Source organism: Salmo trutta, chromosome 19, assembly GCF_901001165.1.
Source record: "Salmo trutta chromosome 19, fSalTru1.1, whole genome shotgun sequence".
In the NCBI taxonomy this organism is placed as follows: Eukaryota; Metazoa; Chordata; class Actinopteri; order Salmoniformes; family Salmonidae; genus Salmo; species Salmo trutta.
Window position 1 is genome coordinate 29,449,463 of NC_042975.1, and position 26,581 is coordinate 29,476,043.

Below are 26,581 nucleotides of genomic sequence, written 5' to 3' on the forward strand. Positions count from 1 at the left end.
GGCAGCCCTTTTTTCCACCTTTAGTTGTGGGATCTTGTTTTTGTGCAGCTGCCTTTGAGCAGCCCCAGAACATCACGGTTTCCTCCTGTTTGTTGTTTTGGTGAGTCTTTTTTTTCTTCATTAAAAAGATGTGGAATCCCATGCACGCTGCACCTTGGTTTATTTATGATCGGGAGTTCGAAGATAGTGAACGTGACAGAAAGGAATTTCAGTTATGCAAAAAAAAATTATATTCACTCACTTGAGCTGTGTCTTTGAACATGACCTACTGTAGCCATGTATGTAACGTTAAGCTTTTCGTATATGTAAATGCTAGCTAACTTAGCTACCTTAACTTATATAAAAAATATTTAAAAATCATACATTTTACAGTGTTATATAATAATTGAAATATCAAGTCGTGGCGTTTCTAGTAGTTATGGAATTCCAGCTCTTCTAGTGTTAAAAGACTCCTTTCGAAACCCCCACTTCTCTTTATATAGTTCATTTCGAAACACCCACCCCTTTTGACACCCCCATTTTTTTCCTGAAATATGCGCCACAGAGAACAATGAGACAAAACAAGCGGGAAGGTACGTCAACCAAACACACAGCGCAATGTTTGTCATTTAATATTTAAAACAGAACAATGAGACATATTTCAACGGATGTATAAATGTGATGCATCAGCTTGGCGTTTCCACTCACTACCAAATATGGTAGTGAGAGGAAGCCCAGTGGCCGGCAATGGGAGAAGATTGACCAAAATCAATCTTGTTCATTCTGCTAATTTTGTGTTGTATTTAACTAGGCAAGTCCGTTCAGAACAAATTCTTATTTACAATGACGTCCTACCCCGGCCAAACCCGGACGACGCTGGGCCAATTGTGCACCACCCTATGGGACTCCCAATCACAGCTGGATGTGACACAGCCTGGATGCAAACCAGAGACTGTAGTGATGCCTCTTGCACTGCGATGCAGTGCCTTAGGCCACCGTGCCACTCGGGAGCGATTTATAATCAATGAAACATTTCATTTCAATATAGTTTCCGTTTCCCAAGACTATAATCTGTTATTAACAGAGTGGACTAAGTTTTATAGACTTTACTCTTTGCTAAAGTTTTTAAAAATTGCGTTGTTTAGGAGTGCAAATGCGAATTTAGTTATTGCAGACGCGCACTTCACAGAGTAGGCGTTCCCTAACGGAGATTAGCAAATGTATTCTAGAACACGCAAATAGGATTTCACTAGTTTGTGCTTGGTTCTGCCCATTTAAAACGACAGCCTGTCGTTATCTTGGTTTAATTATACAAATCTTTGGATTGTCATTCTGCAACGCTCTGAGATATCATATCAGTAGATGGCAGCATAGAGACCCTGAGTGATGACTGCTCTGAGAGATGACGTCGCAGCTGGACCCCTCTTGCATTGAGGTCCGCGGAGGTGAAATCTCCATTTTATGAAATCCCGGGGGACCTCGTCTCTCTTAATGATAGGGGCGGGGCAGTTAACGGCTTCGAAGACGAGAGAAATGTTACGTTGGGTTTTTATTGTCGGTTGTGTTGCAACAGATTTGTAGGCGACAAACGCACTTGGTTTGGGATCCGTGTTTTTAAATAACATGGGTAATTGCCACACAGTTGGACCAAATGAGGCCCTTGTGGTTTCAGGTACGTAACGTTAAATTACATTAATCTTCAACTTTGGGAATTCTAATTTAACGTTAGTTAACTACTTTCACCTCTTATTTGCATAGTGCCACGCACATTGCAGCGTTATTCACAATGGATAACCTCATTTTGTCATTAGCTACGAATTCAGATGCTGCTCTCTCTGGCTTTCGATCGTTGGCTATATTTTATTTTGGCTTCCAGCTAACGTTTTTTGTGTAGTTTTCAAGATGCCTCACTTCTCCTAACCATCATATGATTGTAAACAACACAACGTTACATTTCATTTATGCTGATATGATTAAGGGATCGTGTTCAACCAAGTCATTGATGCGATTTTCTAGTTTGGGAAATAGGAACGTTGTGATTATGAATGACGGTCTCCGAGTCGTGAGGGAAGGGAGTATGATAGTGGGGGGATGCCTATTACCGTATGTCAGGCCCATAAATTCATACCACAAATGTCAGGCCAGATTGCATAATACAGATGAAATTATATGAAATGTGGTATTACCCATGAAATACCTATATATACAACTCTAAACAAATTATATCTAACATAGGATAACAAAAACAAGGACATATTAATCAGTTATTAATAGGTTGTAATAACTGTTGGGCAGATATAGCTAGTCTATCATATACTGTAGCCTTCTATTTGCTGAGTGGCAGTATGGGAGAGAGGTTGCAGTGACATGTGAAACCTGAACAAGCCAATGGAATTTGTAGAAGTAGGCCTAATGTGCTCTAGGCTATCTCATCTATATGAGTTGAGTTAGAGACATTACAGATATAGCATTAGGTATTTTAAGGTCTGGAAACTAAAGCTGGGTATTGCCAGGGACCTCACAATACGATATTACCACGATAGTTAGGTGCTGATACTTGTATGACGAGTCTCACATTCTATATGTATTGCTATTCAATGTTCGAAACATATTACTCACCATATGTCTGCTGCAGAGGGACAAGAGAGAGCCATGAGAAAACAACTTTTGATTTTAATCAGTCATGGAATAAAAAGTGCTGAAAACAAATTGGCTCCCTGTTTAAAAAGATGGACAAGCTATGAAGGAAAAATACTGGGGTTTTGGTGCAGATACAGGCAACTACCGCAAACATAATATTGAGAAATTATCAAAACGATAAGAAATTCAAAAATGATATCCTGATTATGTAACCTTATCGACCAATCCCCCTCCCAGTCTTTACAGACCCTGATCTGTAGCAGCATGACTGGATAACGGCAATTAAATGGAAGCCATGTTGCTACATTTTGTTGTGTGTATGCCTAGAAAGATAACAATGCCATTTCAATTAGGCTATTTCAAGGATAGGCCTCAATTTGCTATTCAAGGGTAACTAAGCTGTGTTTGGGGTAACCCAGGAAATCTTAAGTCTTCTTACAGCCAGGAAGAACTATTGGATATAAGAGCAATGTCAACTTACCAACATTGTGACCAGGAATACGACTTTCCTGAAGCGGATCCTCTGTTTGGACCACCACCCAGGACAATGGATCGGATCCCAGTAGGTGACCCAAAACAATGGCGCCGCAGACGGAGCGGTCTTCTGGTCAGGCTCTGTAGACGGGTACATCGCTCACGAGTATACTACTCGCCAATGTCCAGTCTCTTGACAACAAGGTAGATGAAATTCGAGCAAGGGTTGCCTTCCAGAGAGACGTCAGATTGTAACATTCTCTGTTTCACGGAAACATGGCTCACTCGGGATACGTTAAGAGTCGGTACTGCCACCCGGTTTCTTCACGCATTGCGCCGACAGAAACAAACATCTCTCTGGTAAGAAGAAGGGTGGGGGTGTATGCCTTATGATTAATGAGTCGTGGTGTGATCATAACAACATACAGGAACTCAAATCCTTTTGTTCACCTGACCTAGAATTCCTTACAATCAAATGCCGACCACATTATCTACCAAGAGAATTCTCTTCGATTATAATCAGCCGTGTATATCCCCCCAAGCAGACACCTTGACGGCCCTGAAAGAACTTCATTGGACTCTATGTAAACTGGAAACAACATATCCTGAGGCTGCATTTATTGTAGCTGGGGATTTTAACAAAGCTAATCTGGAAACAAGTTCTCCCTAATTTTTATCAGCATATTGAATGCTCGACCCGGGCTGATAGCATTCTGGATCATTGCTACTCTAACTTCCACGACGCATACAAAGCCCTCCCTTGCCCTCCTTTCGGCAAATCTGACCACAACTCAATTTTGTTGCTCCCAGCCTATAGACAGAAACTAAAACAGGAAACGCCCGTGCTCAGGTCTGTTCAACGCTGGGCTGACCAATCTGATTCCACGCTTCAAGATTTCTTTGATCACGTGGACTGGGATAGCCTCAGACAACAACATTGATGTATACGCTGATTCGGTGAGTTTATTAGCAAGTGCGTCGGTGATGTTGTACCCACGGTGACTATTAAAACCTTCCCCAACCAGAAACCGTGGATTGATGGCAGCATTCGCTCAAAATTGAAAGCGCGAATCACTGCTTTTAATCATGTCAAGGTGACCAGAAACATGACCGAATATAAACAGTGTAGCTATTCCCTCCACAAGGCAATCAAACAAGCTAAACGTCAGTATAGAGACAAAGTATAGTCACAATTCAACGGCTCAGACACGAGACGTATATGGCAGGGTCTACAGTCAATCACGGATTACAAAAAGAAAACCAGCCCCGTCGCAGACACTGACGTCTTGCTCCCAGACAAACTAAACAACTTCTTTGCTGGCTTTGAGGACAATACAGTGCCACTGACACGGCCCGCTACCAAAACCTGCGGGCTCTCCTTCACCGCAGCCAATGTGAGTAAAACATTTAAACGTGTTAACCCTCGCAAGGCTGCCGGCCCAAGCGGCATCCCTAGCCGCATCCTCAGAGCATGCGCAGATCAGCTGGCTGGTGTGTTTAATCCCTATCCCAGTCGGCTGGTCCCACATGCTTCAAGAGGGCCACCATTGTTCCTGTTCCCAAGAAAACGAAGGTAACGAAGCTAAATGACTATCGCCCCGTAGCACTCACTTCCGTCATCAAGAAGGGCTTTGAGAGACTAGTCAAGGATCATATCACCTCCACCCTACCTGACATTCTAGACCCACTCCAATAGGCCCACAGACGACGCAATCACACTGCCCTAACCCATCTGGACAAGAGGAATACCTATGTAAGAATGCTGTTCATCAATTACAGCTCAGCATTTAACACCATAGTACCCTCCAAACTCATCATTAAGCTCAAGACCCTGGGTCTCGACCCCGCCCTGTGCAACTGGGTTCTGGAGTTTCTGATGGGCTGCCCCCAGGTGGTGAGGGTAGGAAACAACATCTCCACCCCGCTGATTCTCAACACTGGGGCCCCACAAGGGTGCGTTCTCAGCCCTCTCCTGTACTCCCTGTTCACCCATGACTGCATGGCCATGCATGCCTCCAACTCAATCATCAAGTTTGCAGACGACACTACAGTGGTAGGCTTGATTACCAACAATGACGAGACGGCCTACAGGGAGGTGGTGAGGGCCCTCGGAGTGTGGTGTCAGGAAAATAACCTCACACTCAACGTCAACAAAACAAAGGAGATAATCATGGACTTCAGGAAACGGCAGACGGAGCACCCCCCTATCCACATCGACGGGACAGTAGTGGAGAAGGTGTACATTTTTAAGTTCCTCGGCGTACACATCACGGACAAACGGAAATGGTCCACCCACACAGACAGCGTGGTGAAGAAGGCGTAACAGCACCTCTTCAACCTCAGGAGGCTAAAGAAATTTGGCTTGTCACCTAAAACCTTGACAAACATTTACAGATGCACAATCGAGAGCATCCTGTCGGGCTGTATCACCACCTGGTACAGCAACTGCTCTGCCCACAGGCTCTCCAGAGGGTAGTGAGGTCTGCACAACGCATCACCGGGGGCAAACTACCTGCCCTCCAGGACACCAACACCACCCGATGTCACAGGAAGGCCAAAAAGATCATCAAGGACAACAACCACCCGAGCCACTGCCTGTTCACCCCACTATCATCCAGAAGGCGAAGTCAATACAGGTGCATCAAAGCTGGGACCGAGAGACTGAAAAACAGCTATCTCAAGGCCATCAGACTGTTAAATAGCCATCAATAGCCGGCCTCCACCCAGTACCCTGCCCCGAACGTAGTCACTGTCACTAGCCGGCTACCACCCGGTTTCTCAACCCTGCACCTTAGAGATTGCTGCCTTATGTACATAGACATGGAATCACTGGTCACTTTAATAATGTTTACATACAGTTTTACTCATTTCATGTGTATATACTCCGACATTGCTCATCCTAATATTTATATATTTCTTAATTCTTTTACTTTTAGATGTGTGTATTGTTGTGAATTATTAGATACTACTGCGCTGTTGGACCAAGGAACACAAGCATTTCACTACACCCGCAGTAACATATGCTAAATATGTTGATGTGACCAATAAAATTTTATTTGAAACTCTTGTTGATTCAAGAAAATGTTAGGTTATTTACTGTGGTGGTGGTTCATGAAAGTAATGATTCTTTAATTCCCTCTCAGGCCTAAAGTACCTTAGGCAAACTGCATTTCCTTAGATTTGGAAGGGATATTGTACAGTCACCTCCCAGCTAGCACATTTGGTTCCTTGGAAGTTGTGGGAACGTATGTTTTCCATTGGTTTTGGGAACAAGCCATAAGTTTCCTGGCAGGTAAAACTGAGAACTGAAGTGAAAATTTCACCTGTTCTGGGAACGTTAATCTTTAGGTTGCAGGGAGGTTATTTGAACGTTTTACTGTGGTTCCTTGAAAGTTTTCCCAGGAGGTTTTATTCATGTTTTCCTTATTGAAAACACAATGTTTCAATAAGACTTTTAATAACACTGCTAGCTTAATTTTGGTTAAAGCTACAATATGTAACTTTTAGGGTTACCTGACCAAATTCACATAGAAATGTGACTTATAGATCTGTCATTCTCATTGAAAGCAAGTCTAAGAATTGGTAGATTATTTTCTGTGTGCGCTATTTCTATGCTTCCCTTAAGTTTTGTTTTTGCATATTTTACTTTTGGTTTTGTACACCAGCTTCAAACAGCTGAAAATACAATATTTTTGGTTATGGAAAAGATATTTCACAGCGGTTTTGATGGCATGATGATTCTTTACCAGTGGCAGTCGGTGCTGTTTTAAGATGAGGGAGGACGATTATATATTTTTATGAGCATGGCATTTCTATTACAGCATATTGGATGACTGTCATTCATATTCCATTCACCCAGCTCAATGTAACAATAGGTTTAGGCTACTACTCGAATTTTCCCTGTATCCATAATGAGATTGCTACAACCTAGCCTATGAATTAAAGTTTACAACGTAGGTGCACTGGTCGAGAGAAATTTAAGTAATCAAGGTGACAGACAGTGACACATTCAATACTGCCTTGCACTCTTGCTTGCATCTAGCTGATCTAGAGTGTAATCATTAGTCCAACAATTTTAAACAAGAGTTTCTATTGGACAAATTCAGATATGTTTATCTCCGTTTGCTTCGGTTTAACAGATTCGGCAGAATGAATACACCCCTGATCACACGAAGCACAGTTTCACAGCAGCCACATACAAACGGCATGATCACTTTGACCGTTGTAGCTATAAATTCTTCTCACATCTACGCTCACTCCTCTCACCTTTACCCTTCGCTTGTGGACTTCAGTGCACAACATATCAGCTGTCTGTGACCAGGCGAAAAAATCTTTCCAAGCCAAACCACAATATCATAACCGCTACACACAGCCTCCATCGTTAGCACCATTTTTAGCTAAGGTCATATTCAACATAGCTACTAGAACTAACACATTAGTAAACCTGCTACAATCAGGTAGTACAGTGTAGTCAGCAAGCAGTTACACCTGTGGGCTTGGTGCCAATAAATTAATAAAATCAAAAGCTTACCTTGACTTGGAAAAGCTCCAGTTTTGGATACCCACAGCCAGCTAGCTAACATAGCATCCCTCTCTGTTTGAGACAGGTGTTTGAGTAGGCTAAACTAGCTAGCTACATTCGCTAGCTTGATTGGGTGGACAACTTGTCAGTTCATGCTGCAAGAGCTCGGATAGGTTGGAGGACATCTTCCGGAAGTTGTCATAATTACTGTGTATGTCTATGGAAGGGGGAGAGAACCATGAGCCTCCTAGGTTTTTCATTGTCCTCCCAGTGGAGGACGGAAACTAGCTGTCCTCCGGCTACACCATGGTGCTACCCTACAAAGCGCTGTGGAGGCTACTGTAAACCTTCATTGCAAAACAGTTTGTTTTAATCAATTATTTGGTGACGTGAATGTATTTAGTATAATTTTATCTAAAAAGGATCACTTTTAATGTTTCACTACTTTTATTTTCAGGAAATTCACTGAGGATGGTTCTCCCCTTCTCTGAGGAGCCTCCACTGTTCTCTACACTAAACTTGCTTGTTTTGTCACAAACTGAAATTAGGTGAAATACTAGAATTTTAGCAACCAGGGATTGGCGACGAGATTTCTGCATAGTGCATGTTTAACTGTTTTGAACTCCAAGCACAGATGCAACACAAATTAATTTGCTTAGGCATTAATCATGCAAGCATTTTCTTTGTGGCACAGCATCAGTGAGATTCAAGCCTATAATATTCTGTTCTCTATCCATTAGTCCATTGCACCACCAGGATGGAGCTAGCATGCAATGTTATTTTTAACTCATACAAAGCTGTTGACTTGAGTGTATTCAAAAAGACCTCATTTCAAAGGAAACAAGCACTCATTAAGATCTGGTGAGGCCAACTAGTGACACTTAACAAGATAGAGGATAGAACGTTTTGTTGACTCTGAGAACAGAACGGAAATGTTTTTCAAAAACATTCTTAGAACACTATTTGAACGTTACTAATGTTGTCTGTTTTTTTAATGAACATTTTTCTTAATGTTCTAAGAACATGACTTTAAATACAGTGGCTTGCGATAGTATTTACCCCCCTTGGCATTTTTCCTATTTTGTTGCCTTACAACCTAGAATTAAAATTGTTTTTTTGGGGGGGGATGTATCATTTGAGTTACACAACATGCCTACCACTTTGAAGATGCTAAATATTTTTTGTGAAACAAACAAGAATTAAGACAAAAAACAGAACTTGAGCGTGCATAACTATTTACCCCCCCCAAAGTCAATAATTTGTAGAGACACCTTTTGCAGCAATTACAGCTGCAAGTCTATTGGGATATGTCTATAAGCTTGGCACATCTAGCCACTGGGATTTTTACCCATTCTTCAAGGCAAAACTGCTCCAGCTCCTTCAAGTTGGATGGGTTCTGCTTGTGTACAGTAATCTGTCATATCACAGATTCTCATTTGGATTGAAGTCTGGGCTTTGACTAGGCAATTCCAAGACATTTAAATGTTTCCATATTGTGCCGTATTCTTTCCATTTTTTAATAATAGATTTAATGGTTTTCTGTAGGATGTTCAAAGTTTTGGATATGTTTTTATAACCCAACCCTGATCTGTACTTCTCCACAACTTTGTCCCTGACCTTTTTGTAGAGCTCCTTGGTCTTCATAGTGCCGCTTGCTTGGTGGTGCCCCTTGTTTAGTGGTGTTGCAGACTCTGGGGCCTTTCAGAACAGGCGTGTGTATATATACTGAGATCATGTGACACAGATTGCACACAGGTGGACTTTATTTAACTAATTATGTGACTTCTGAAGGTAATTGGTTGCACCAAATCTTATTTAGGGGCTTTATAGCAAAGGGGTGAATACATATGTACGCACCACTTTTCCTTTTTCTTTTTTTTGAAACAAGTTATTTTTTTCCATTTGACTTTACCAATTTGCACTATTTTGTGTATGTCCATTACATGAAATCCCAATAAAAATCTATTTAAATTACAGGTTGTAATGCAACAAAGTAGGAAAAATGCCAAGGGTGGTGAATACTTTTGCAAGGCACTGTAGAACCATGAGGAAATTTGTAGGAAATGTTATGCTGAATTATTGAAATTCACACAGGAGAACATTGTTTCTTAACGTACTCTGAACTATTTGAGAACATTCCCAATGTCAAACCAGTTGAAGACCGTACCTACAACATTGGCAAAAATAAAATTAAATGTAATCATGTTTGAACTTTAAGGAAACGTTCCGTTAAAGTAATGAAATAGCAATAAATTATGAATTTGCTCCATCTGAAAGGCAGCTATGGATTCTAAACAATGAAGGAAATGACCAAAAAATCCGATTAATATGAGCGCTGTCCTATTAGTTTATTCACTCTTAAATATACCTCATATCATAGCCTTTGAAGCCGACAACCAGGGTTGGAAATTCAATTTTGTCATTGGTGGGTAAGAATGTATATTTCACCAACCACGTGGCGGGTGCTCACACAGAGTATTTGCGAGCAGTTTTGTTTTTATCCGAAGCCCACATGTAGAAGTTAGTCGAATTGACAAGAAAGGCTACTAAGTATGACTTTGTACTTGTGTTTCTTGGCCAGTTACATTGTTTTGTTCACATGCTATGTTTTTTAATGTTAGTTTGAGTTTGCTGAAGAGGTTGCAGTCAGAGATTTTTCTCATCACAGACAATAGAGTTCCGGAGTTACCACGGTAATGGACTTTCCCTTAAAGGGCCAGCTGAACATTTTTGTCTCACCTAATCATTGTGCTTGATTGAGCATAGATCACTCTCAAAAATGTTTATTAATTAACTTTTAGCCATTGTTCTCCTAGATTTATTTGTGTGCTTCAACGTTTATACTTAAAACATTATGTACTCCTTGTAAAAAATGTCAGCGTAGAGCCCAGATCTGTCACTCAGCATTTTGTGGCAGGGCAGGAACTTTGTTGATTCTTGATGTTCAGTTGTAGAACTGTTTATCTGTTGTTATTATTGGATCTAAATGATTTATTTTAACATGCATTGGTTAAAAGACGCAGGTCACAAAAATGAAATTACACAATATACCCCATTACTTCTTACTAGTAATTCATTTATTGATTTTTAAACAAAGCATGTTCATTAGTTCTTTTGTTGTGAGTTTGAGTAATTATGGAGAAAAAAAATGTTTTGGCTGATAAAAAATGTCATGGCTGGTCGATTTTTTTTAAAAATCTACTGTACCTGCCACAATGGCTGGCGGACTAAAAAGTTCATTTCCCACCCTGCCGACAACTAGTACCAGTAAGACCCATTGATAACTGCCATATGTTACCACAATTGTGTTTTCCAAAACTTTATTTCTGATTTTAGTGAGAGCTAACTTTCCTGTACTAGAAATGTCACCAACACCATCAATTGTGGTTTGTTGGTGGTGTAGCCTTCTGTATGTGGAGCAACTGTAGAAGTGAAAGTGTCAGGGGAAGTTTTTAGAGACAATGTTTTAGTTTGTGGTCTACAGGAGGCTTGTTGTGACAGACAAAGTATTTACACATAAGGCCTAAAACTAAGGCTGTGACAGTCATGGAATTTTGGATGACGGTTATTGGCCAGCCGGTTGCAAGCGTGGTGAAACTGAGAAGACACTGTCTGTCCTTTTGAGTTTTGAAACTCATGTTAGGATATGTCAGTTATCACGTGAGAGCTTTTGTGCCAAACCCACTAAGGCGTTTCAGATGCCAAGCTTATGGTCATATTGCAGCAGTGTGTTGGAGGGAGATTCTGAGATGGGAGAAGTGTGCAGAGGGCATGGCACAAAGGAATTTGTAGTATCGGTGGAAAAAACTGTGTGTCAATTGTGGGGGTGCCAAAATTGCTGTGGATCAGAAGTGCCCGGTGCGAGAGACAGGTTGAGGTTGCCAGGGTCAGAGTAGAACAGAAGGTGTAATTTGCTGAGGCAGTGAAGAGAGTAGAGGATGTTGATTCAAGGGTAGACCTAGGCCAATACAGAGTGATACAAATTTGTGCTTCAGTAAGGTTGGTTTCTTAGCATTCAATGCCATGGTTATCAACTGTACCGCAGAAAGGGTACGTAAATCACAGAAAATAGACGTTGTGGTGGCAGCTGCAGAGAAGTACTTGGGTGTACAAGGTTTTACTGCAGAAGATTTACAAGGCGTGTTGAACGAAAGAGTCCTGTCCTCCCAGGCTGTCAGTTAGGGTCAAAGTAGTGGAATGGGGTGTTTAAAAAAAAAATTGTAGAATGTAGGTGTAGGGTTAGTTAATGGTGCAGTTGTATTTAGATAGGACTTCCCAACTTTAAATCTTCGTCATACGTCTAATTATTCTTCTTCTTCCGCACACAACACCTCTTATACCGTTTAAGCTAGAAACGACATTCAAACTTTATAACGTGTAAACCAGGGGTCTCCAACAGAGATCTTCTTCTAGTTCTCTGCTATTCAAATCTGAAATAATCACAGAATCATCTGGTACAATCAAACATCACAGCTGTTTAAGTAACAGCATCAACTTTTGACCACTTTACGAACAAGTTAGACAAAAGGTTAGCGAGTATGACATTTTTGTCTACTTCTCTGCTATTTAAATTTGGCAACGTAACAAAAATATCCACTACGGCTCTAAGGATACAGTTCTTTTAACTTCATTAACACATTTTCCCAACTTTCTACGAACTGTCGCCGTTTTGACCAGTCTCCCAATAAGTCAGACTCCAGAGATTTGAGACTGGGACGGAGGTTCACCTTCCAGCAGGACAATGACCCTAAGCATACTGCTAAAGCAACACTTGAGTGGTTTAAGGGGGAACATTTAAATGTCTTGGAATGGCCTAGTCAAAGCCCAGTCCTCAATCCAATTGAGAATCTGTGGTATGACTTAAATATTTCTGTACACCAGCGGAACCCATCCAACTTGAAGGAGCTGGAGCAGTTTTGCCTTGAAGAATGGGCAAAAATCCCAGCGGCTAGATGTGCCAAGCTTATAGAGACATATCCCAAGAGACGTACACGTGTAATTACTGTAAAAGGTGGCTCTTCAAAGTATTGACTTTGGGGGGGTGAATAGATATGCACGCTCAAGTTTTCTGCTTTTTGTCTTATTTCTTGTTTGTTACACACAAAAAGATGTTGCATCTTCAAAGTGATAGGCATGTTGTGTAAATCAAATGACACAAACCCCTGTAAAGTCTATTTTAATTCCAGGTTGTAATGCAACAAAATAGGAAAAATGCCAACGGGGTTGAATACTTTCGCAAGCCACTGTAGATTGCTTGCCCAATATTTTTTTTTTTACTATATATTGTCCTTTTTTTTTTTTTTTTTTTACTGTAACCATTTAACATGTGCATAAATGAACATGGGTTTTAATGAGAACTATAGGCATACAGAGGTAGCAATTGAAAATGGTCCTGCTCCTTGGTCCATTAAGCTACAAGACCAACTTTAAAACATTCAGGCTATCAAATTCTTACATTTTTTTTATAAACTATAACTAAATACATTTGAGAGCATTTGCATAAAATAACCAACAGTAATTCTTGAACCTTTCAAGCGAGATACAGCAAACCCATTTTCAAATGTTCAGGCTATCCTAACTTTTCATCTACCTACTTTTTCAACTATAACCATCACATTACAACTGCAGACACTACCACTACTATAACATTTTTCAAAACCATACATACAGTTGAAGTCGGAAGTTTACATACACTTAGGTTGAAGCTATTAAAACTAGTTTTTAAACCATTCCACAAATTTCTTGTCAACGAACTATAGTTTTGGCAAGTCGGCTAGGACATCTACTTTGTGCATGACACAAGTCATTTTTCCAACAATTGTTTACAGACAGATTATTTCACTTATAATTCACTGTATCACAATTCCAGTGAGTCAGAAGTTTACATACACTAAGTTGACTATGCCTTTAAACAGCTTGGAAAATTCCAGAAAATTATGTCAAGCTTCTGATAGGCTAATTGACATCATTTGAGTCAATTGGAGGTGTACCTGTGGATGTATTTCGAGGCCTACCTTCAAACTCAGTGCCTCTTTGCTTGACATCATGGGAAAATCGAAAGAAATCAGCCAAGACCTCAGAAAAAATATTGTAGACCTCCACAAGTCTGGTTCATCCTTGGGAGCAATTTCCAAACGCCTGAATGTACCACGTTCATCTGTACAAACAATAGTACGCAAGTATAAACACCATGGGACAATGCAGCCGTCAAACCGCTCAGGAAGGAGATGCATTCTGTCTCCTAGAGATGAACGTACTTTGGTGCGAAAAGTGCAAATCAATCCCAGAACAACAGCAAAGGACCTTGTGAAGATGCTGGAGGAAACGGGTACAAAAGTATCTATATCCACAGTAAAACGAGTCCTACATCGACATAACCGGAAAGGCCACTCAGCAAGGAACAAGCTACTATTACCGACCGCTCCGGAGCGAGCAGTCGCACTTCGCTTCGCTCCACAGGTAATATTACACTTCTTTACATTACAACGGTTTGGTTTGTTTGATCTGAGCAATTTTTCTTAGCTATCAAAGATAATTGTGTAGTTTAGAGTAATTAGAGTAATTACCGAGGCTAGCTATTTTTTTTCGTCCTCCTAACGTAGTCAACACTGCTAGCTGCTAGCTGCTAGCTAGTCAACACTGCTAGCTAGCCAACCGTTACCGACTAGCAGCGCTGTAGATACTAATACATTACAACGGAACGATTTGACTGGTGCATTGTTAGCTTGCTAGCTACATAGCTGTCTTTGTCATAGCTTGATAATTGTGTAGTTTAGTAATTATCGAGGTTAGCTAGCCAGCTATTTCCGTCCCCCGCGACGCCATTGTTCCATACCTAGCCAACTATTACCGACGAGCAGCATTGTAGAAACTAAATACATTACAAAGGAACGTCTTGATTAGTGTTATGTTAGCTAGCTACAAAGTTGCTTTTGTATAATAGCCAACCTCTACCGACTAGCAGCACTGTAGAAACTATTACATTACAACGGAACGACTTGATTAGTGTAGTGTTGTGTTAGTTAGCTAGCATTTTCGTCATTTTAGTCAATAAGATTTTCGCAACGTAAGCTTAACTTTCTGAACATTCGAGACGTGTAGTCCACTTGTCATTCCAATCTCCTTTGCATTAGCGTAGCCTCTTCTGTAGCTTGTCAACTATGTGTCTGTCTATCCCTGTTCTCTCCCCTCTGCACAGGCCATACAAACGCTTCACACCGCGTGGCCGCTGCCACTCTAACCTGGTGGTCCCAGCGCGCACGACCCACGTGGAGTTCCAGGTCTCCGGCAGCCTCTGGAACTGCCGGTCTGCGGCCAACAAGGCTGAGTTCATCTCAGCCTATGCTACCCTCCAGTCCCTAGACTTCCTGGTGCTGACGGAAACATGGATTACCACAGATAACACTGCTACTCCTACTGCTCTCTCCTCGTCTGCCTACGTGTTCTCGCATACCCCTAGAGCATCGAGCCAGCGGGGTGGTGGCACTGGAATCCTCATCTCTCCCAAGTGGACATTCTCTCTTTCTCCCCTGACCCATCTGTCTATCTCCTCATTTGAATTCCATGCTGTCACAGTTACCAGCCCATTCAAGCTTAACATCCTTATCATTTATCGCCCTCCAGGTTCCCTTGGAGAGTTCATCAATGAGCTTGATGCCTTGATAAGTTCCTTCCCTGAGGATGGCTCACCTCTCACAGTTCTGGGTGACTTTAACCTCCCCACGTCTACCTTTGACTCATTCCTCTCTGCCTCCTTCTTTCCACTCCTCTCCTCTTTTGACCTCACCCTCTCACCTTCCCCCCCTACTCACAAGGCAGGCAATACGCTTGACCTCATCTTTACTAGATGCTGTTCTTCCACTAATCTCATTGCAACTCCCCTCCAAGTCTCCGACCACTACCTTGTATCCTTTTCCCTCTCGCTCTCATCCAACACTTCTCACTCTGCCCCTACTCGGATGGTATTGCGCCGTCCCAACCTTCGCTCTCTCTCTCCCGCTACTCTCTCCTCTTCCATCCTATCATCTCTTCCCTCTGCTCAAACCTTCTCCAACCTATCTCCTGATTCTGCCTCCTCAACCCTCCTCTCCTCCCTTTCTGCATCCTTTGATTTTCTCTGTCCCCTATCCTCCAGGCCGGCTCGGTCCTCCACTCCTGCGCCGTGGCTCGACGACTCACTGCGAGCTCACAGAACAGGGCTCCGGGCAGCCGAGCGGAAATGGAGGAAAACTCGCCTCCCTGCGGACCTGGCATCCTTTCACGCCCTCCTCTCTACATTTTCCTCTTCTGTCTCTGCTGCTAAAGCCACTTTCTACCACTCTAAATTCCAAGCATCTGCCTCTAACCCTAGGAAGCTCTTTGCTACCTTCTCCTCCCTCCTGAATCCTCCGCCCCCTCCTCTCTCTCTGCGGATGACTTCGTCAACCATTTTGAAAAGAAGGCTGATGACATCCGATCCTCGTTTGCTAAGCCAAACGACACCGCTGGTCCTGCTCACACTGCCCTACCCTGTGCTTTGACCTCTTTCTCCCCTCTCTCTCCAGATGAAATCTCGCGTCTCGTGACGGCCGGCCGCCCAACAACCTGCCCACTCGACCCTATCCCCTCCTCTCTTCTCCAGACCATTTCCGGAGACCTTCTCCCCTACCTCACCTCGCTCATCAACTCATCCTTGACCGCTGGCTACGTCCCTTCCGTCTTCAAGAGAGCAAGAGTTGCACCCCTTCTGAAAAAACCTACACTCGATCCCTCCGATATCAACAACTACAGACCAGTATCCCTTCTTTCTTTTCTCTCCAAAACTCTTGAACGTGCCGTCCTTGGCCAGCTCTCCTGCTATCTCTCTCAGAATGACCTTCTTGATCCTAATCAGTCAGGTTTCAAGACTGGGCATTCAACTGAGACTGCTCTTCTCTGTGTCACGGAGGCTCTCCGCACTGCCAAAGCTAACTCTCTCTCCTCTGCTCTCATCCTTCTAGACCTATCTGCTGTCTTTCATACTGTGAACCATCAGATCCTCCTCTCCACCCTCTCCGAGCTGGGCATCTCCGGCGCGGCCCACGCTTGGATTGCGTCCTACCTGACAGGTCGCTCCTACCTGGTGGCGTGGCGAGAATCTGTCTCCGCACCACATGCTCTCACCACTGGTGTCCCCCAGGGCTCTGTTCTAGGCCCTCTCCTATTCTCACTATACACCAAGTCACTTGGCTCGGTCATATCCTCACATGGTCTCTCCTATCATTGCTACGCAGACGACACACAATTAATCTTCTCCTTTCCCCCTTCTGATAACCAGGTGGCGAATCGCATCTCTGCATGTCTGGCAGACATATCAGTGTGGATGACGGCTCACCACCTCAAGCTGAACCTCGGCAAGACGGAGCTGCTCTTCCTCCCGGGGAAGGACTGCCCGTTCCATGATTTCACCATCACGGTTGACAACTCCCTTGTGTCCTCCTTCCAGAGTGCTAAGAACCTTGGCGTGACCCTGGACCACACCCTGTCGTTCTCCACTAACATCAAGGCGGTGACCCGATCCTGTAGGTTCATGCTCTACAACATTCGCAGAGTACGACCCTGCCTCACACAGGAAGCGGCACAGGTCCTAGTCCAGGCACTTGTCATCTCCCGTCTGGATTACTGCAACTCGCTGTTGGCTGGGCTCCCTGCCTGTGCCATTAAACCCCTACAACTCATCCAGAACGCCGCAGCCCGTCTGGTGTTCAACCTTCCCAAGTTCTCTCACGTCACCCCGCTCCTCCGCTCTCTCCACTGGCTTCCAGTTGAAGCTCGCATCCGCTACAAGTCCATGGTGCTTGCCTACGGAGCTGTGAGGGGAACGGCACCTCCGTACCTTCAGGCTCTGATCAGGCCCTACACCCAAACAAGGGCACTGCGTTCATCCACCTCTGGCCTGCTCACCTCCCTACCTCTGAGGAAGCACAGTTCCCGCTCAGCCCAGTCAAAACTGTTCGCTGCTCTGGCACCCCAATGGTGGAACAAGCTCCCTCACGACGCCAGGACAGCGGAGTCAATCACCACCTTCCGGAGACACCTGAAACCCCACCTCTTTAAGGAATACCTGGGATAGGATAAAGTAATCCTTCTAACCCCCCCCCCCCAAAAAGATTTAGATGCACTATTGTAAAGTGGTTGTTCCACTGGATATCATAAGGTGAATGCACCAATTTGTAAGTCGCTCTGGATAAGAGCGTCTGCTAAATGACTTAAATGTAAATGTAAATGTACAGCTCCAAAACCGCCATAAAAAGCCTGATTACGGTTTGCAACTGCATTTGGGAACAAAGGTCGTACTTTTTGGAGAAATGTCCTCTGGTCTGATAGAACTGTTTGGCTATAATGACCATTGTTATGTGTGGAGGGAAAAGGGGGAGGCTTGCAAGCCCAAGAACACCATCCCAACCGTGAAGCACGGGGTGGCAGCATCATGTTATGTGGGGGTGCTTTGCTGCAGGAGTGACTGGTGCACTTCACAAAATGGATGGCATCATGAGGCAGGACAATTATGTGGATATATTGAAGCAACATCTCAAGACATCGGTCAGGAAGTTAAAGCTTGGTCGCAAATGGTTCTTCCAAATGGACAATGACCCCAAGCATACTTCCAAAGTTGTGGCAAAATGGCTTAAGGACAACAAAGTCAAGGTTTTGGAGTGGCCATCACAAAGCTCTGACCTCAATTCTATAGAAAATTTGTGGGCAGAACTGAAAAAGTGTGTGCGAGCAAGGAGGCCAACAAACCTGACTCACTTACACCAGCTCTGTCAGGAGGAATGGGCCCGATTTCACCCAATTTATTTACACTGTCTGTCCTTTTGAGTTTATGGGAAGCTTGTGGAAGGCTACCCAAAACGTTTGACCCTAGTTAAACAATTTAAAGGCAATGCTACCAAATACTAATTGAGTGTATGTAAACATCTGACTCACTGGAAATGTGATGAAAGAAATAAAAGCTGAAATAAATCATTCTCTCTACTATTATTCTGACATTTCACATTCTTAAAGTAAAGTGGTGATCCTAACTGACCTAAAACAGGGACTTTTTACAAGGATTAAATGTCAGGAATTGTGAAAAACTGAGTTTAATTGTCTTTGGCTAAGGTGTATGTAAACTTCCGACTTCAACTGTACTTTAAACCTGCTTTGCTTTAAATCACTGTTCACTGACCAAGATCACTTTTGAGTCAAAATGCAAGCTAAGATTTTTTTAAATCATGACTTAAAAAACGTAAGCCTATGCAACATTAACCAGTTCAATACAGTTCTGTAGCAATGCTGTTTAGGCTAAAGGCCCAATACATTATCAAATCGAATTTTATTTGTCACATGCGCCGAATACAAGAAGTGTAGACCTTACTGTGAAATGCATACTTATAAGCCCTTAACCAACATTGCAGTTCAAGAAGAGTTAAGAAATAATTACCAAACAAACTAAAGTAAAAAATAATACAAAAGTAACACAAAAGAACAGTAACGAAGCTATATACAGGGGGTACCGGTACCAAGTCAGTGTGTGGGGGTACAGGTTAGTTGAGGTAATTTGTACATGTAGGTAGGGTTGAAATGACTATGCATAGATAATAAACAGCGAGTAGCAGCAGTGTACAAAGCCAATGGTTGGGGGTGGGGGGCCAATGTAAATAGTCCGGTGGCCATTTGATTAATTCTTCAGCGGTCTTATGGCTTGGGGGTAGAAGCTGTTAAGGAGCCTTTTGGTCCTAGACATGGCGCTCCGGTACTGCTTGCAGTGCGGTAGCAGAGAAAACAGTCTATGACTTGGATGACTGGAGTCTCTGACAATTTTATGGGCTTTCCTCTGACACGCCTATTATATAGGTCCTGGATGGCAGGAAGCTTGGCCCCAGTGATGTACTGGGCTGTTCGCACTACCCTCTGTAGCGCCTTACGGTCAGATGCCGTGCAGTTGTCATACCAGGCGGTGATGCAACCGGTCAGGATGCTCCCGATGGTGCAGCTGTAGAACTTTTGGAGGATCTGGGACCTATGCCAAATCTTTTCAGTCTCCTGAGGGGGAAAAGGTTTTGTCGTGCCCTCTTCACGACTGCCTTAGTGTGTTTGGACCATGATAGTTTGTTGGTGATGTGAACACCAAGGAACTTAACTCTCGACCCGTTCCACTACAGCCCCGTAAATGTTAATGGGGGCCTGTTCGACCCGCCTTCTCCTGTAGTTCACGATCAGTTCCTTTGTCTTGCTCACATTGAGGAAGAGGTTGTGTTGTCCTCACACCACACTGCCAGTTCTCTGACCTCCTCCATGTAGGCTGTCTCATCGTTGTCGGTGATCAGGCCTACCACTGTTGTGTCGTCAGCAAACTTAATGATGGTGTTGGAGTCGTGTTTGGCCACGCAGTCGTGGGTGAACAAGGAGCACAGGAGGGGACTAAGTACACACCCCTGAGGGGCCCCAGTGTTGAGGATCAGCGTGGCAGACGTGTTGTTGCCTACCCTTACCACCTTGGGGCGGCCCGTCAGGAAGTCCAGGATCCAGTTGCAGAGGGAGGTGTTTAGTCCCAGGGTCTTTAGCTTAGTGATGAGCTTCATGGGCACTAAGGTGTTGAACGCTGAGCTGTAGTCAATGAAAAGCATTGTCACATAGGTGTTTCTTTTGTCCTGGTGGGAAAGGGCAGTGTGGAGTCCTATTGAGATTGCATTATCTGTTGGGGCGGTATGCGAATTGGAGTGGGTCTAGGGATATCAGGTAGGATGCTGTTGATGTGAGCCATGACCAGCCTTTCAAAGCACTTCATGGCTATTGACGTGAGTGCTGTGGGGCGGTAATCATTTAGGCAGGTTACCTTCGCTTCCTTCGGCACAGGGACTATGGTGGTCTGCTTGAAACATGTAGGTATTACAGACTCGGTCAGGGAGAGATTGAAAATGTCAGTGAAGACACTTGCCAGTTGGTCCATGCATGCTTTGAGTACACGTCCAGGTAATCCGTTTGGCCCCGCAACTTTGTGAATGTTGACCTGTTTAAAGGTCTTGCTCACATCGGCTACCGAGAGTGTTATCACACAGTCATCCAGAACAGCTGATGCTCTCATGCATGCTTCAGTGTTGTTTGCCTCAAAGCGAGCATAAAAGGCATTTAGCTCGTCTGGCAGGCTCACGTCATTGGGCAGCTCACATTTGGGTTTCCCTTTGTAGTCCATAATAGTTTTCAAGCCCTGCCACATCCGACGAGCATCAAAGCCAGTGTAGTAGGATTCAATCTTAATCCTGTTTTGACACTTTGCTTGTTTGATGGTTCGTCTGAGGGGATAGCTGGATTTCTTGTAAGTGTCTGGATTAGTGTCCCGCTCCTTGAAATCGGCAGCTCTAGCCTTTAGCTCGATGCGGATGTTGCCTGTAATCAATGGCTTCTGGTTGGGATATGTACGTACGGTCACCTAGGGGATGACGTCGTCGGTGCACTTATTGATGAAGCCAATGACTGAGGTGGTATACTCCTCAATGCTATTGGATTAATCCCGGAACATATTCCAGTCTGTGATAGCAAAATAGTCCTATAGCGTAGCATCGGCGTCATCTGACCACTTCCGTATTAAGCAGGTCACTGGTTCTTCCTGCTTTAGTTTTTGCTTGTAAGCAGGAATCAGGAGGATAGAATTATGGTCAGATTTGCCAACTGGAGGGCAGGGGAAAGCTTTGTATGCATCTCTGTGTGTGGAGTAAAGGTGGTCTTCATATCAAATAATTTATTTGGGGTCACATACACATTTTTAGCAGATGTTATTGCGGGTGTAGGGCTATGCTTGAATTGCCCTGCCAATGTTCTTCTCAGACCATTTTGAAATTATATTTTAACATTTTAGGTATATGATCACACTGGTAATAGATCATGTATTGTTTTACTTGTGAGGCACAGCTGAGTGAGCTTAATAATTTGCTATTTTTTTACTGGACTGATGGCCTGCGTCCAGGGCCTATAATTAACACCCGCCAAATGTGGGTAAGAATGTCTAATTCACCAGCCACATTGGCGGGTGGTCACACTCAGGGCTCTAGAGTGCGAGCATTTCTTAAATAGTCAAGTATGGGCACAAATGCAAGTTGTGATTTATAGGTAAATAAATGCTGCAGTAGCTATTTTCAAAGTATTTCTGCAACTTTGTTTCATATCTGATAATGCACAAAGAAATTTGAATCCTAATGTTATAACTATCCCACCTCACACAGAAATACTGCCTGCCTGTCTGAGGGGCTGTGAGCACTGTGAGTGAAGTGCTGAAAGATTCATTTTTAGGAGCAATGCGCACAGGCATAAAGGTTTACTAGAAAGTCTACTTAAGTGAGACTTTGTCCTTGTGTTTCTTGGCTATTTACATTGTTTTGTTCACAACCTAGGTTGCTTTTCAATGTTTGAGTTTGCTTCCACTGCTAGCAAAAAGAGACATCATTGGCCTCAATTAGTGAGATTCTAACGGGCACACAACTACTGGAGTGGCCCTGTTACTAAGGTAACCTTAAAAGGGGCAGCTGAAAATGTTTGTTTAAAAGACTCGGGTCGCAGAGTATTAAATTAAATGTACCAATATATACCACATTGCTTATTATTAATAATACCTTTCTTCTTTTAGAAACATTAATAAGCATGCTCGTCCATTTTTTTCTGTGTTTTAAGTGTATTTATGGCGAGAAAAATATTTCAGCTGGAAAAAATTCTGGGTAGCTGGTTGATTTTTAAAAAAAAACATTAGTGGCTTATATACAAAAAAGTACATTTTAGGCCCTGCCGGGAGCAGGGAGCAACGGTGAGGCTGCATCTCACCCGACTCACCATTCCTCCACTCTCCCTCCCTCCGCTGAGAAAATGTTTCTGCCTCATGCACCAATTCATGTTGTTACTCTTATGACCAGAGAAAGTGACATTTTCCTCGATATTAAAAAAGACACAAGCCACTAATAATAACAATGCAAGCTTATCGGAACATTTTGCAATACTCATTCATTGCAGCTGCAGTGGCTAATAGAAGTGTTGACAGTGCTGAATAACAACTTAAACATGAACTTACTCATAAAAACAGCAGCTCTTTGCTGTATTCTTTGAGTCTCTCTAGTCATAATTTCACAGTATCAACTTTGCTGTGCATTCAAGGCTTTCTTTTACAGTCTATGGCTTGAGGAGACTGTGCAAACACGGTGATCTGAGCTATCTGATTGGCCAGGTGCACTTGATTTGCTCTCTTGGCCTGCTGGGTAGGCGGAGTTATACCTTCAGACACACAAAATGGCTACTAAATCAAGTGCACCTACCACCAACAGGCTTTATCGTTGTTTTTTTAACAGAAATGTTTAGTGATTGACTAGGAATTCCTTAAACATAGACCAGCCGGTGACCACTGCTTTAAATAGTAAAGTAAAACTGTTAAACTTTTACCACTACCACAAATGTACTTTTAAAGAGTTAAAGCAAGTCCCATCAGTTTTTCTTCATGGAAAATTGCCATCTCTTTATTTTTTATCGTCCTTTTTATTTTTGTGACACAAAATGTAGTGTGATCAACCACAAACAAAATATGCAAACTCCATGATACCGAAGAAGGAGGAAGTAAAAGCAGAAAGTGTACCCATCAATATGTGGTGTGATTTGTTGACTCAACTGACATTACAAAAAATACATTCCATTGCATGAGCCACATTAGTTAACATCATTTGAATGGGGGCCTCCCGAGTGGCAGTGCTTGAGGCGTCACTGCAGATCTGGATTCGATCCTGGGCTGTATCGCAGCCAGCCGCGACCGGGAGACCCATGAGGCGGCACACAATTGGCCCAGGGTCGTCCGGGTTAGGGGAGTATTTGGCCGGCCGGGATGTCCTTGTCCCATCGCGCTCTAGCAACTCCTGTGGCGCATGCACGCTGACACGGTCGGCAGTTGTACAGAGTTTCCTCCGACACATTGGTGTGGCTGGCTTCCGAGTTAAGCGAGCAGTTCGGCTTGGCAGGGTCGTGTTTCGGAGGACGCATGGCTCTCGACCTTCGCCTCTCTCGAGTCCATACTGGAGTTGCAGCGATGGGACAAGACTGTAACTACCAATTGGGGGAAAAAGGGGGGAAAAGTACCCAAAAAATATATAGAATAAAATAAATATGTCACATCATTTGAATGAACTTTCTACATTACCATGGAAATTATTGCATCACAATACCAGGCAGCCATTGCGAGTGTACCCTGAGTTTACCAGTCAAATTGCTAGGGTTAGAGGCTCTAAGCCTGAGGCGAGTTCAACAAGGCTTCTGTTTGCAACGAACATGTTTTTTTTGGGGGGGGGGGGGGGTCAGCTTAATATTGCGGAAATAATATTGTTTCCATCAATGTAATTGTCTGCATCATTTCCAATCCCCCATATTTTTGGGGGTAAATATATATATCCATACACGCATGCATACATATATACATACACATACCTATATAGACATACATACATACTTTTTTAAAGAATATACCTTTATTATTATTCCCCGCAAACCCTACCACCGATCCCCCAATTGGAGTGAACTAATAAACACTTCGGCTTTTACCTTCAATTTATTCATCTTATACACATTTTACAGACAGTCTATTTTACAATAGTTATTTTTTGTTTGTTTTTAGTCCTTCCTGTATTTCTGATGTCCATCCAGTTTGATTTCTATTTGTAACTGTGCTATTTCACAAAAGTTCTGAACCTACTTACATTTTACAGACCCCGTATATTTTACATTGTTTATCTTGTTATTAGTCCCACCCTTCAGCTCCATTCAACCCCACCATCTATCTCTAAACATCATCCATTTTGGATTTCTATTTGCCATATATTTTTCAACTCTGCTGTGATGCTTCACAAAACAATTGAAACTTTCTATTCTCATAGCTTCTACAGATTGTAAATTAAAAATATTTTTTTTGCTAAAATAATTATATTATTGATTGACTATCGCTTTTCAAATCACCCAGTATTGCTATCTGCAGCGTTAGTTCTAGGCAAATGTTGCAATTCTTCAGCCATTCCTGGACCTGTGACCAAAAACAACCAAAATTGAAAAATTCTAAGTTTTGAATCTGCTGTTGTTTTGCATATCAATTCAGAAACCATGTGCCATGGAATGGGTACATCGCAAATCTCTTCCCAACTATTTTGCAATTTATATGGCACAGCTGTCAGTTTTTTGGTCCTTAAATGAAATTGGTATATGTTTTTATTTATCACACTTTTCTTTAACCATTTATGTTCTTTAATACAGGGCCGACATACAAGTTCCTTACTTTTTTCTCCTTCTACTTGCCTCTTACATTTTTGTGGTAATGCTGCAATTAATTGGTTGTAATTTTTGGTAGAGCAGACATTTCCATATGTCTGTGTTAGCTGCATGTGTGACATCACTCCACCACTCCTATTTATAATATCATCCACTAAAATTATACCTTTTTTAAACATTTCTTCGAAAAATCGTTACTATATTTGAATTTAACCACAATATTTGTTATATTATTTGTTCTGTCTTTTCAGGTGGATTAAACTGAAATTGCAACCAACTTTCTAAGGCTTGTTTAAAAAATAAAGATATTTTGGAGATTATTTCCTTTTCAAACAACCGAAAGTGGGCAGGTGTAATCGAAATAAAGGGAAAAAGGCCCTTCTTGAACATATGATGAGACATTCGTACCAATTTACTAGAAAACCAGTTTGGATTTAAGTATAACTGATGCCTTTAGTGAGAGGTCTAATGCTTTAATATTTAATAATTTCTGCCCTCCGAATTCATATTCGTTATATAAATTGGCCCTTTTAATTTTATCTGGCTTGCCGTTCCAAATAAAATTGAATATTTTTTTGTTCATATAATTTAAAAAGCAGGTCACTAGGTGTAGACAAAACCATAAGCAAATAGGTAAACTGTGATATGACTAAAGAGTTAATCAGGGTGATTTTTCCACAAATAGACAGGTATTTTCCTTTCCATGGTAGCAAGATCTAATCTATTTTTGCTAACTTTTTATCAAAATTTATTGGAGTGAGATCATTTCTTTCTTTTGGGATTTGTATACCGAGTAAGTCCACATCTCCGTCAGACCATTTAACCTCTCTAGGGCAGGTGGCACCAAATCGTCCCACCTACGTAACAGCCAGTTGAATCCTGTGGCGCGATATTCAAATACCTTAGAAATGCTATTACTTCAATTTCTCAAACATATGACTATTTTACAGCATTTTAAAGACAAGACTCTCGTTAATCTAACCACACTGTCCGATTTCAAAAAGGCTTTACAACGAAAGCAAAACAGATTATGTCAGCAGAGTACCCAGCCAGAAATAATCAGACACCCATTTTTCAAGCTAGCATATAATGTCACAAAAACCCAGAAGACAGCTAAATGCAGCACTAACCTTTGATGATCTTCATCAGATGACACACCTAGGACATTATGTTATACAATACATGCATGTTTTGTTCAATCAAGTTCATATTTATATCAAAAACCAGCTTTTTACATTAGCATGTGATGTTCAGAACTAGCATACCCCCCGCAAACTTCCGGGGAATTTACTAACAATTTACTAAATTACTCACGATAAACGTTCACAAAAAGCATAACAATTATTTTAAGAATTATAGATACAGAACTCCTCTATGCACTCGATATGTCCGATTTTAAAATAGCTTTTCGGTGAAAGCACATTTTGCAATATTCTAAGTAGATAGCCCGGCATCACAGGGCTAGCTATTTAGACACCCAGCAAGTTTAGCCTTCACCAAACTCCGATTTACTATTAGAAAAGTTTGATTACCTTTGGTGTTCTTCGTCAGAATGCACTCCCAGGACTTCTACTTCAATAACAAATGTTGGTTTGGTCCCAAATAATCCATAGTTATGTTCCAACAGCGGCGTTTTGTTCGTGCGTTCAAGACACTTTCCGAATGGTAAATAAGGGTCATGCG

At 42.4% G+C, this 26,581-nt stretch overlaps 1 protein-coding gene across 2 annotated transcripts in view; it reads left to right on the plus strand.

Annotated features, from left to right (window-relative positions):
* Window positions 1–1,392: 1,392 nt before the first annotated feature.
* The window catches only part of LOC115154305 (flotillin-2a), a 51,286-nt gene continuing 26,097 nt past the window's right edge, over window positions 1,393–26,581 (plus strand). Inside the window, exon 1 of one of the 2 annotated variants that reach the window (XM_029700387.1) lies at window positions 1,393–1,651. In XM_029700387.1, the coding sequence (XP_029556247.1) occupies window positions 1,603–1,651 (49 nt within the window). In that variant the 5' untranslated portion in view covers window positions 1,393–1,602. The remainder of the gene's footprint in view (window positions 1,652–26,581) is intronic. The other variant, XM_029700386.1, reaches the window with a different exon arrangement.